This window comes from Myotis brandtii, unplaced genomic scaffold, assembly GCF_000412655.1.
Source record: "Myotis brandtii unplaced genomic scaffold, ASM41265v1 scaffold675, whole genome shotgun sequence".
Lineage (NCBI taxonomy): Eukaryota > Metazoa > Chordata > Mammalia > Chiroptera > Vespertilionidae > Myotis > Myotis brandtii.
In genome coordinates, this window is record NW_005370635.1 from 41,474 (window position 1) to 54,946 (window position 13,473).

Here is a 13,473-nt window from a genome sequence, read left to right on the forward strand (position 1 = left end):
AACAGGCTCAAATCTCAGCTCAGCTTGCTATTTTTTCACTTACTGATGGTTTTCAAAAATTTAAAGAATTATGATCCTATCTATGTTGGGCCATCATGTCATTGCTTTCTCAAAGAGGGAGTGGTCCAAAGTCATTGTTGGACAAATATAGAAAAATCTGCGCACCATTTGACAATGGTCAATACACAAAGCACAGTCAGATATACATATATGTATATATCTAGATATACATATCTAGCGTATAGACAAATTGAAAAAGCAGATATGCTCAAAAAGGAAAATGTCTTCATTGGCCATTCTTAAGGCTCTAAGTAGGAAATACTACTTTTAATAAGGTTCCTTCAATACCACATGTATGTATAGATGCTCAAAGATTTACATCCATGTACATATAGATGTTCAGAAACAGACATGATCATCTCATGTATGCAATCTCTTTCCTGGACCAATAAAGACAATGCATTTCTAGGGAACGTTTATGATTTTTATTATACTTGATTTTAGAAAAGTGGAAATCATAATCTTACATAATTTCTTTCAAATGGGTAAACTTAGACAATTTGCCAATGCTTCCTTAAATTTTCACACCACGCTGAACTCCAACAGGTTTTTGTTTTAAGGTAAACCAGGTTTTCGGTTCCTCCCTGTGGAGAAGTTACTTTCAAGTCAGTGAAAGTTCTTGGCCCATGATTAAAAGTCTTTGCCAATTAGTACTCAACAACTTCAATTCATTTTTTTCTGGTTCAAGATGAGTAGGAGCCTAATAAGGCTGTGATAAAAGGGCAAAAGGCACTGAGAGCCAAAAGCGGATTAATGAGCTCCTCCATTTATTTGTCTTCCTAACAGCTGAACTGTTACAACTATTGACACTCTTCAAAAGGTTCCGCTCTGAACCCTGTCCAGGCACTGCAGGCTCCAATGGACATCTTCAAATCCAGAGAATGGAGGGGCAAGAGCTTCCCCTGTGTGGTGCCAAAACCAACAAAGCCCCATGGATCAGGTAATGAAACTTCAGCTTTTCCCCCTTTGAGATTTATTTACTGGCAGCTGACAAGGGGCAAATTCAGCTCGAATTGTGCAGTCAAGGCCCTGTCAAGCTTTTAGAGGCACCCTTGTCTTGAAGCACCTTCATGACTGGCATTTCACTCAAAAGCCCTCGGCGCTGGTCCTTAACAGCTTATGACATCACAAAGGACACTCCAGACAGATGCCTACATGGCATCCTGCAGCATTTTAAAAGAGAATTAGTGGTTTTAATTATGGTCGTAGTATGAAAGGGAACCATGCAAGCTCCACGGGATACCTTTGATCAGACCCTTTTGCTAGTACAATGCCACGGAACTGTGACTATTCCTGGTAAGGGGCCTTTTCTTGCTGAATGACTCACCAGTGATCTTTGAATGCAGACAAGCTTCTAGCCCTCCCTCTTCATTAGTGAGCATTTCTATACAGGGGCCTATATAGTGCTCGGAGTCTCGGAGCTATACAATCAGGGGGAAAAGAATCCCTACGGATTCGGGCCTCTACTTAGGAAGTGCTGAAGGACTCTGAGTGACTTTATTCATTAAAACAGGTTGCTATTAATTAACTGTCATAATAAAATAAAGAACCATTATTTGCATTTCTTACTATGTTCTCTTTAGTAATATGTATAAAAGATCCTTGTAACAAAAATAAATTTATTGAACCATTTCCCCATCCTCCCCCTCGAAGCCCCGCCTTCTTCTTTTTTTTTTTTTTTTTTTTTTTTTTTTGCATTTTGGCAGCAGGAGCCTACTAATTATTGGGCCCAGATTTATGAGCACAAACAGAAGCAAAACATAAATATAAAATTAATTAAGGAATCAAAAAATTCTTTTTACTGGCCAACCAGTTTACACGACTGGAAAAAAGCAAACAATGAATTAGCTTTATTTTTCAGTGCTTTCAGAGAATTGCCTAAGACAATAAAACCCCAACTTTTTTCAAAATATCATCGGTTGGTGTTTAGCTTGAAACAGGAGATTATGTAACAACCACAGCTAATAAAAAATAAAAAATAAAAGAATTCTGACTTGCAGCAAAACAAGATTCACTTTTTTTGTGGGTTTTTTTTTTTAAAGCCACTTTTGGGAAACAGAAAATGTCTTTGGTATGGTATTAATGTTTGAAGAATTAATGTTTGCTAATCCCAATAAGCAAGGCCCTTAAAAGATGCACAGTCAATATTTTAAGTAAATGAATAGAGTCCATTCTCTTTTAGAATCTAATGGAGCAACATCATTAGGTGAAAAGTTGCCAAAGTGGGAAGGATGTTCGGAAGATTCTCCCTGAAATGCTAACTTGGGGACAGGGGATAAACAGATTTTATATAAACAGCACAATTCAGTCACAACCACCCCACCCCCAACCCTCCCAATTACTTCTATCTGGGAAGTGACTTAAGTCTTCAATTTTTTATCAGTTTCTTTTCTCTGAAGAAAAAGTTTTGGACCTCAAAAATTTGGAAGCAGGATGACAAGCAGGTTTTCCACATTTTGCTGTCTCAGGCATTTTTCCTATTTCTCAGACTCTGCAGTTCTTTTCTTAGGTGCTTTAGAGCAGCTGAAATATCAGCCAGCTGCGGGTCATTCTGCGCTCTCTGAGTGTAGAGGCGGAAATGTCTGATGGTTTCCGATAACAAGACTTCAGGGTCTGCGCCTCCTTCCCGAAGGTGCAGCATCCGCTCGCAGGCGATGGCATAGTTCTTATGCCAATTCACTGGGTGTTCCTTTTGAAAATAGACAATCTCCTTATAAAGCTGGAAGACAGAAAAATGATGGTATTTCATTCTTATCCCTTTACTTTCCCCCAAAAAAACACCAGAAAACACAGAAGAATTAATAACACAAGAAAAAAAAATCCATGCAGCCTGCGGTAGAAATCTAATCGTTGCCAGGCCATGCAGAAAATGCAAGGATGCTACTGTAATTACTGCAGTGGCAGGAGGCAAATGTGCTTCGTCTAAAACTGCTTCTGGGGTTTTTCAGATGTTGCAGAGGAAACCTAGGACACACTGCGTCAGGACAAATGCTCTTCCCGCAGAAAGATGTTCCGGGAAAGAGATTTAGTTCTAATTCATGGAAAGCTATTTACTCACTAGGCAGAAAGGTTGAAACTCTAAATTTAGCTGTTGGAGAAAAAAATATAGCTTTCTTTAGAAAACTGCATGGGAAAAGAACTTGAAGGAATTTAAATCTTGTCCCTCATTTTTACATAAATATCTCTCTACATTTAAAACAACAGTAATAACAATAGCAATATTAAAACAAACCCAGCATTGAACAGGCCAAGCATAATAGCCTTTAAGAGATATCTTTAGAATGAAACATTAAAAATCTTCATAGTATCCTATAATTACAATTTTGATAGTGAAAACTTTGCCCACAGGAATTAGAAATTTTATTTCTCAACACCAGAGGTAGTAGTAATTAAACAGAGTTGGAATTATTTTGGATACAGTTTTCTGGTGGAAAACCATGGAAATTTAACAAAAGTAGATATATATCTGCAAAATGGAAGATTACACTTGTTGCATGGGAATTTCAGCCTTCCTGGGATTGTCAAGTTTGAGTGGGATCCATAGGAACTTGAGTTTACAGAAGACTCCATGAGAGCTCAGAACAGCAACCACGTTTTCTCTAGGGACAAGTGCTTTCTGAATTACGACTGTATTCACCATATCACTCACTTGAAAGGAACCCAATATATTATCTATTTCCCCAATGCCTACTCTAGAGCAGACAAATGCATTTCTAATTTATTTTTAAATAGCATCCACATGAAAAGTTCCACAATCCATGCATGATATGCCATTTTGACATTTTATAATCTTCAGTGTTTAAGTTGCTTTTTAAAGCAATTTCCCCCGAAGTTTCCTTCACTTCACAAAACAGGAAAGTTATCCCGCACTTTCATGAATATACTTTCAAATACACCAAAAATAAGTAGGAAGTTAAACCCCCACTCTTTCTCTTTTTTTTAATTTAAATTAAAATTGTTTAATTTATTGATTTGAGAGAGATTTGTTGTCCCACTTATTTATAAATTCATTGGTTGATTCTTGTATGTGCTGTGACTAGAGATTAAACCTGCAACCTTGGTATATCAGGACAACTCTCTAACCACCTGAGCTACCCAGCCAGGGCCTGCCCTCCACCCTTTCATTCGCTTGGCATTGTTTTCTACCTTTCCCCATAGTCTTTTTCCTCTTCCTACTCTCTTCCTGATCCTCCCTCTGATGAGGGACACATGGAAAGGGCGGGGCACACTCCCCAGCACAGAGCAAGCGCTCAAGAACTGTTCCTGTTCTTTACTTCATCAAGTTTTCAAAATTCTACTAAGACCCTTAGTGTGGTTGGGTCTCAACGTTTGTTTGGCTTCCTGGGACCACAGTCAGAAGACAAAGCTATGCTCTTCCCCTTCATCTTTCTCATGAAATCTCCACCAGCCATGGCCTGTCGTTTCAAGTGTCGCAGGGTCATGACTCCTGCAATAGAGGGCGGCCTGTCAGAACTTCTTTTCTAAATAAAGTTAGTTTCCCATTACTATGGTAACAAATCACCACAATATAGTGGCATAAAACAATATGAATTTATCATTTTACACTTCTGGAGGTCAAAAGTCATAAAATCAAGGGAACTGTAAAATCAGCAGGCTCTAGAACCCGTTTCTTTGCCTTTTCCAGCATCCAGAGGCTGCCTGTACTCCCTAATTGTGGTCCCTTCCTCATCTCCCAGGCCACCTGCCTAGCATCTTCAGATCTTCCTCTTTGACCTCTGCCTGCACTGTCGCATCTCCTTCCCAGACTCTGACCCTCCTGCCTCCCTCTTCATAAGGACCCTTGTGAGGACACTGGGCCCACCTGGATATGATCCAGGATAATCTCCCCACCTCCAGATCCTCAACCACCTCTGCCATGTCCTCGCCACCACGTAAGTTCACAGGTTCTGGACATCTTCAGGGGGACCATTATTTTGCCAATGACAGCCATTTACTTTAGTATTATTTGTGATACATGAGTATTTTTTCCATTTACACTGCTTTATAATGGCAAATAAAGCTGGAAACTAAAGAGTAAAAACTCTGTGACATACCCTCTCTCCATCCCAACAACTCCCACCCTCCCACCAAATCCTATATAATAAAAGGGTAATATGCAAATCGACCAAAAGGTGGAACAACTGGTTGCTATGACATGCACCGACCACCGGGGGCAGCTCCTGCATTGAGCATCTGCCCCCTGGTGGTCAGTGCGCTCCCATGGTGGGGTGCGCCACTCAGCCAAAAGCCGGGCTAATGGCTGGCAAGCGCAGCGACGGTGGCAGGAGACTCTCCCACCTCTGCGGCAGGGCTAAGGATGTTTAACTGACGGCTTAGGCCTGCTCCCCATGGGCTCTCGGACTGCGGACTGTGAGAGGGTGCAGGCCAGGATGAGGGACCCTTCCCCCCAAGTGCACGAATTTTGTGCACCGGGCCTCTAATATACTGATGTATGTAGAAGTATACCATACGTCATATGCGTGAGTGTAGAGTTGAGCTTTCACATTTGAAGGCACATTTACAGTTTCTGCCAGGTTAAAAATGAAGAACGGTGTTTTCATCCTGGAAGGGTGAGGGGAAAACACTTTATTAAAATCATGCTGTCAATTTCAAATTTATCTGCCAGACTTTTCCACTGATAAAGAACATACAAAACCCTTTATTGCATCACTTTTACTTCTCTAAGATTCAAATGTTTACTCTGCACCAACATTAATCCCTTATTCCCCCAAATGCCAAGACGCTGCTTTCACACTGATTGCCAGATCTTTTAGAAAAAAGCTATGTTCATCATCACTATTATACATCATTTCCCACCAAGATGTGCACTATTGTTATGCAAGAGAAGCAGGGAGCGGGGGACTTGCTGAGTTTGGTGCCCGTCGCAATGGCTCAGGCCGTGTGTGACCAGCTCCTCAAAGGTGGCTGCACGCTTTGACCACGCGAACTCATCCAAATTGTATTCAGCACACCAATTAAATCAACACCCACCCGAATAATAACCTGCTTTCTTCTTTTATGTGACTGCTCCCTCAGCTTTCCCGCAATCATAGAGAAGAAATATGCAAACATATGGTATATCTTTGTTCAGTTCTTCAAAGTATTTGTCTCTATAACTAGGCTGATAACTTGAAATATGCCGTTTTCTGATATTTTCATAAACACTATTGCATAAACTATAGTATATCTATTTTTATAATTGTTAATTTGGAGCTGGATTTCTTGACAATTTTTTTAAACTTCTTTAAACTTATAAGTAAACGCTTTATACACTGTAAGTCAAGCCTCAGTGCAAAGCACAGTCCCTGGCCCGGAGTGAGCTTCCTGCCTTTGCAGCAGGAAGTACATCCTATGTACATGGGACCCCCATCTGTATCATTTAAACTTTTACATTAATATTTAGGCCAAAGTCTGCTAGCATTAGGGATTCTGAATTATTTTTAAATGACAGGAACCAAGAGAATCAATAGCATCAGCATGAAGCGTTCCATACAGGAAGAACAGAAATGTACAGCATGGAGCACATTCATATTCAGATCTCTTTTAACGTATCTGATTGCTCCATAGTCTGAGCAGCTCGAGGGTAGGGACTGTGTCGTGTCCATGTGTGCAGTCTCTGTGCCTGGCACAATGCCTGGCTTCTGGGAAGTATGCAATACGTGCCTAAGTAATTAACTAGAACATGACACGTGGGCACGGTCATTATCAACTTCTCCTCCATCACACTCACTCTGGCTTAGCTGAGGCGGGAGAGGACAGGAGTGGTGCGGGTCCGCGTCAGATGGGCACTAGCAGCTAAGTGGCCTTGGACAAGCACCCTCTCCACCTCCAGTGTGGTCTTTTGTAAAATGGAGATAATAATAACTTTCAGATAGGTTGTTGTGAGGATGAAATGAGGTTACTCATCATAATGACTAGTACACTGCCTCAAACAAAATGATTGCCCATAAATGTCATTTTTATTACCACCACCCACCCCTGTTTCCTCAATGAAAAGTGACACAGGCTACTTCTCTGCCACGTTAACAACAGGCCGCAAACACACACGTGCAGATTAGTCACCTTGCTTGCCACATCTCCTCATTGGCCACAGATTCCCAAGAAGATGGATCAAACCTGTAGTTACAAGAAAACAGTAACGTTTTTCTGCCAACCACATATATTGCTATGGACATGTAATCTTTTATAATCTTATAAGGCAAATGAAATAAACTGGATCTTGCCCTGGATGGGTTTACTCAGTGGTTTAGAGTGTCGGCCCGTGGCCCAAAGGGTCTTGGGTTTGATTCCCAGTCAAGGGCACGTATCTTGGTTTCAGCTTTGCACCCCACCCCCAATAGGGGCTCGTGCAGGAGGCAATCAGTAGGTGTCTCTCTCTCTCCCCTCCTCCTCCCTCCCTTTCACTCTCCCTAAAAAAAAAATCAATGGAAAAAATATCCTCGGGGGAGGATAAAAAAATAAAATATAGACTGGATCTTGATGTACCAATAGAGACTGAAATAAAAAAACCTATTCTCCTAGAAAAGGTGGATTGTTAGCAATTTGAAATTTTGGTAAATGTGTTCTTAATCTGCATAATGGGCCCCAGTGCCTCATGGGAGCAAACAGGATTGGTGGGAAGAGGCTGGAGGCATTTAGGGAGCCAGCTGTTCTAAGAACTGTCACTGTCAGCCAGGCAAAGGGGCAGGGCTAAGGCCTCAGCCACTCTAAGGACATAGCTAAGAGCCAACGAGCTGGGAAGCAAGGGACAGGCCTGAAGAGAAGGGCCTCCTGGCTTTGCTACATCATTGCTGGAGCTAGCTCAGGGGTGGGCAAACTTTTTGACTCGAGGGCCACAATGGGTTCTTAAACTGGACCGGAGGGCCGGAACAAAAGCATGGATGGAGTGTTCGTGTGAACTAATATAAATTCAAAGTAAACGTCATTACATAAAAGGGTACGGTCTTTTTTTTTTTTTTTTTTTAGTTTTATTCATTTCAAACGGGCCGGATCCGGCCCGCGGGTCGTAGTTTGCCCACGGCTGAGCTAGATGCTGCTCAAGGAACACTGGCTAAACTATTTACTGATTTTCTTTCTTTCTCTTAATTAAACGTTCTCTTATGTATCCATTTTGACTGAACGAAGATGAGTTATGTTGTGTCCTTGTACTGTACTGTCATCAGCTGTTTACAGAAGAGGTTATTTTCTATCTTCTCCCCACGGTGGTCTCAGAGTGCTCTGATGTAGACCTACCTACCCCTCTCTGGTTCATGCACAGCAATGTGGTCCGTTTGCTCGATTTGATTAAAAAATCCTTTAGAGCATTTTTCATATGATTCTTGCCTGTTGTCCTGGAACTATAAGCAATAATTATCTAATCTTTAAATAATTCATATTTTAAACATAGGCAATGGAGGCACCTTTCTTTAGATGGTGACTCAGCTTCCATATGGGAGAAAGTTGCTTCAAGGAAGAGTAGTCATGCCCAAAACAACATAAACAATTGTGAAGAAAATTTCAAGTCCCAGTCTTCCCTATAGAGAAGTTAGCTGCCACTCTAGAAGAAAGAGAAATATGACCACTGTATGATGTGGAAACTATCACATGCTACACAGTGACTTTCTTTTTGTTAATCCTCACCCAAGAATATTTTTCCCATTTTTTTTAGAGAGAGTGGAAGGGAGGAAGGGAGGGAGGGAGGGAGAGAGGGTGAGAGGGAGGGAGGGCGAGAGAATAGAGAAAAAGAGAGGGAGAAACATTAATGTGAGAAACACACATCAATTGGTTGCCTTTTGCACCCACCCCGACCAGGCTAGGAATTGAACCTGCAACCCAGGTACATGCCGTTGACTGGGAATGGAACCCACAACCAGAGACGGCCAACTCTATAACCATTGAGCAACACTGGCTAGGACCCAGAGTGACTTTTAAAGCTCAGCCGTAGTTAATGAATCTTTTCCACCTTAAGGATATGAGATACAGACTGGCAGACAATATGCATTACAGGAGTTCCATGCATCTAACTATTATGTCCACTCAACCACAACCTCCCTTTCCCTTCCATTGTCCCACTGTTCTTCAAACATGAGGACAAGAAATACATATTCTCTTTCTCTATTATGATACTCCGTGGGCAGCAAATGACTATACTAATAACTAATAAAAATAGAAAATATCCAAAAAATTTAAAGGCATCTCAAAAGAGTGTTTTTTTAGGCACACAAATTGCTATACTCTGATAAAAAATATTACTCTATTCGTACCGTCCATATTCTTCAGTCCAGTTATAGATATTTCTTGTAAGTTTAATCCACTCCTCAGGGTTGAATACGATCTCTGAAGGAACCAATTTGTCACAAGAACCCCATGGCCAAAGTGAATAGTTCTTTTGCCAGGTTGGGTCACCCTCATGAATTCCTATGCAAACAAACGTTTCTTTTCTATAGAAAACAGAAAAAAACATATGATATATTTTTACCTTAAAGTTCTAAATGTTAAATAAATGTAACTCATGATGGGTCATTTTTGACTCCCTAAACCTTAGTCACCAATAAGCCAGTTGCAACCATTTCGGTTTATTTAAATCTTTCCCAAACAGATTGTTTGAAATTTATATTAGTGTGAAAAAAGCTGTTTGGGGGGCTGGGGAGAAGTAAACAGACATACATGATAAAACCTATCTGTTTGTAACATTATAAGAAACCACCTGTGGAGCAAAAACATTCATATCATCAGAATCCTAAAAGAAGAGAAAAATGTTTAAAAAATAATGTCTGAAAAGCTCCCAAATTTTGGAAAAGACACACCTTACTGATTCAAGAAACTGGACTTGTATGCACGCATATAAGCCTAACCAATGGACACAGACAACAGGAGGTGAGGGCATAAGTGGGGGGGCGGGCAATGGGGGGATAAGAACACATATATAATACCTTAATCAATAAAGAAATTAAAATAAAATAAAATTGGAAAAAAAGAAACTCAATGAACCCCAAACAAGTTAAATTCTAAGAAATCTATGGCCAAGTATACCATCATCAAACTCCTGAAAACTAAAGACAAATAATCTTGAAAGCAAACAAGGAAAACAACACATTTCATCACACAAGGAAGCAATGATTTGAATGACTGGATTTCTCAACAGAAACCATGCAGGTCAAAAGTATGTAAAATAACATTTTTAAAGTACTGGTGGCCCAGCCGGTGTGGCACAGTGGTTGAGCATTGACCTATGAACCAGGAGATCATGGTTTGATTCCAGTCAGGGCACATGCCCCAGCTGCGGGCTCGATCCCCAATAGGAGGCACGCAGGAGGCAACGGATCGATGATTATCTGTCATCACTGATGTTTCTATCTCTCTCTCCCTTCCTCTCAGAAATCAATAAAAAATAAATAAAAAATAAAGTGCTGGGGTGGGGGAGAAGAATTATCAACCCATTATTCCATATCTAGAAATATACATCAAAAATAAAGGTGAAATACATTTTCTGATAAAGGAGAACTAAGAAAATTCATTGCATAATAGTCTTGATGTAAAAGAAATGTTAAAGGAATATCTTCAGATGCGAGAGCAATAATTAATACAAGAGGGAAACTCGGAATATCAGGAATGAAGGGAGAGCAACAGAACTGGTAAATATATGTATTAATATTTTAGACAATTTTTCATCTTAAATTTTAAATATATATGTACCAGAGGAAGCTGATGCCAGCACCAGCTTCCCTCTGGCACCTGGGACCCGGGCTTCCCTCGCAGCCCCGGTTTTGTCTGGAAGGTTGTCCAGGAGAACGTCCAGGAGAACGTCCAGTCTAATTAGCATATTATGCTTTTATTATTATAGATGACAGTTGAAAATGATCACATGTTGATATAATACATATGACAACACAATCAAAGTGGGATGGTTAAAGGGACTTATGTAGCAGTAAGTTTTCTATATTCCACTTGAAGTACTAAAATATGATCCTAAATAGACTGTGAAAAGTAAAGTATGTATACTGTAATCCCAAGAGCAATCACTAAAAATAATTTACCAAAAGACATGGTAAAAATCCCAATAAAGAATTTAGAATGGAATACTGAAAAAATCAAAATTATCTAAAAGAAGGCAGGAAATGGCAAACAGTGGAATAAAAAAGAGGGAACAAACAAAAAGCAAATAATAAATGGAAGACATACATCTGAACATATCAATATTTACACTAAATGCAAATGGTCTAAATACACCAATGAAAAGTAGATAAATGAAAAGTAGATATTGTCAGAATGAATAATAAAACATGATCCCACGTATATTTTATCTAGAAGAAACCACATGAAAATACTATTTTAAAAAAAAACAGAAGGATTTTTTTTTTAAATACACAGAAAGGTACAAAGGCAATTCAGTGAAGAAAGGATAATGTTTTCAACAAATAATATTTGGACAATTTGACATTCATATGCAAAAACACTCAGAATGTTCATCACCATGCTGTATTACAATAGCAAAAGTCTAGAAACAACAACAATATCCAACAATACTTGGTAAGTTATCATGAATCTATGTGAGAATACTATATAGCTCCAAAAATGATGTTAATGAAGACCATTTATTGAGTGAGTGGGGGAATGCTCATAATAAGATATTAGGTGAAAAACTGACAAAAAACTCAGTATTACCCCAGCTATGTAAAATATATTATACAAGTGTATGTATGTGTGCATATAAATAAGTAATTTGTTAAAAATAAATGGAATCCCGAAAAGCTTCCTAAAGTGTTAACGTGATTGTCCTTGAAAGACAAATGATATTGATCTTCTTTATACATGTCTGAATCGTCTATAGTTTCCACAAGGAGCATGAGATATTTCCATAATGAGGAAAGGCCTCATCCATGCCTATAGAATAAATCCCTTCATGACCAGGGCCCCACCATCCCTCCACACTCATCCCCTCACCTAGCCCTCTAAGCCCTAAGCTCTGATCTCACTGGGCCACCCCTGTGTCCCTGGAGCTCAGCAGGTCCTTTCCATGACTCTGCACATGCAACTCCCTTGAGTCAGCCTTCTCCCACCCACTTGACAAATTCCTACTTAGCCTTTAGGTCTCCACATACTAACATTATCACACTTACCAGATAGTACTATAATTTATCTGTTTCATAGTTAAGATAGCACCTGTAAGCGTATCGGAAAACACTGTAATTGCAGGGATATCCATGCAGCTGTGGCTAGTATAGTTGTTTGGACACATTGGACACCCAATATTTATTAAATAAATGTTGAATGAATGCCCTGAGGCAGAATTCATTGCTTCCTCAAGCATGCTCCTAGAACACTTGGCTTATACTGTCAGTTAAATCATCCATTCAGGAGACACATACTGAACACTTACTGGGTCTCACACTTGACAAAGCTTTGCTAGAATAGAGCTTATCCTATCATATTATGGCCAGTTGTATTTGTACCCATGTTTATATACAACTGGGTTGTGGTCTACTTAAATTTGGAACTGGTCTCATTATAATGCCAGGGCCTAATATAAGCTAGAACAAGGCATATTCAATAAATGTTCAATAAACACAATACACCCCCCCCCCACACACACACACGCCTATTTGGTGATGTTAATGGTACTTAGAATTTTAATCCAAAATAGAACAATTAAGTGTTACTGTCACAGCACGTTTATATCCATTACCTTCATATTACTTCATGAGGCACAGTAAACTCCAGGTTCTGAACACCAAAAGTATATTATTATGTTCTTAGTAAGGGATAATTTAACTTTGCAATTTACAAAGTATTTCTGAAGTCCCCTTTAGAAGAGAATAGAAATTACGAAATAAGTTTTTCTTCTTCACACTCTGGACAATTGCATGCATTTCACAGACAGGCGAAATGTTCAACACTATACTGTTGGAGGAGTTATTTATTCTTGACCTTAACTATGAATAATTTTATGTTCTCAAGTATGGAATTCACAATTCTCATGTTATCTTAGCCACCATAACTGTAGGTGTTTTTCTTATTTATAAAAATGCCTTATCCTTTATAAGAAATCCTTAAGCTATTTTTATGTCGTGATTATTCCTGGAAGCCATTTCCTTTACACTTAAAAGGGGGCCATGGTGTTGATCAGAGGGAAACTATAATTGCTTGTGATTCACCTGCAATGATTTCAAGTAGGAGGCACATCTCCAACTTCTCTGAATTGTACTAAGATCTTATTTGCTATTCTTGCTAATCTGTCTTTATTTTTCCTTTACCCAGAACAATAACATTTATTTCTGCCTGGTCTCATTTATGCACAGATATTCAATTTAATTACAAAGATAATCTCACCGGTGACAGGAAAATAGGTGTAGAAAATTGGTCTTTTGGATGAAGCACAGCTGCTACATAAACAATTTTAGAACAGCTTAAGATTTTAGAAAAGCTATTATATTA

The 13,473-nt window shown here is 39.4% G+C and overlaps 1 protein-coding gene across 1 annotated transcript in view; it reads right to left on the reverse strand.

Moving 5' to 3' along the window:
• Positions 1-462: 462 nt before the first annotated feature.
• The window catches only part of TMEM260 (transmembrane protein 260), a 58,147-nt gene continuing 45,136 nt past the window's right edge, over positions 463-13,473 (reverse strand). The window contains exons 13-17 of the mRNA XM_014529267.1: positions 9,303-9,479; positions 7,123-7,176; positions 5,532-5,622; positions 3,119-3,148; positions 463-2,779 (exon numbers count right to left, since the gene is read on the reverse strand). Of these exons, the coding sequence (XP_014384753.1) occupies positions 2,525-2,779; positions 3,119-3,148; positions 5,532-5,622; positions 7,123-7,176; positions 9,303-9,479 (607 nt within the window). The 3' untranslated portion in view covers positions 463-2,524. The remainder of the gene's footprint in view (positions 2,780-3,118; positions 3,149-5,531; positions 5,623-7,122; positions 7,177-9,302; positions 9,480-13,473) is intronic.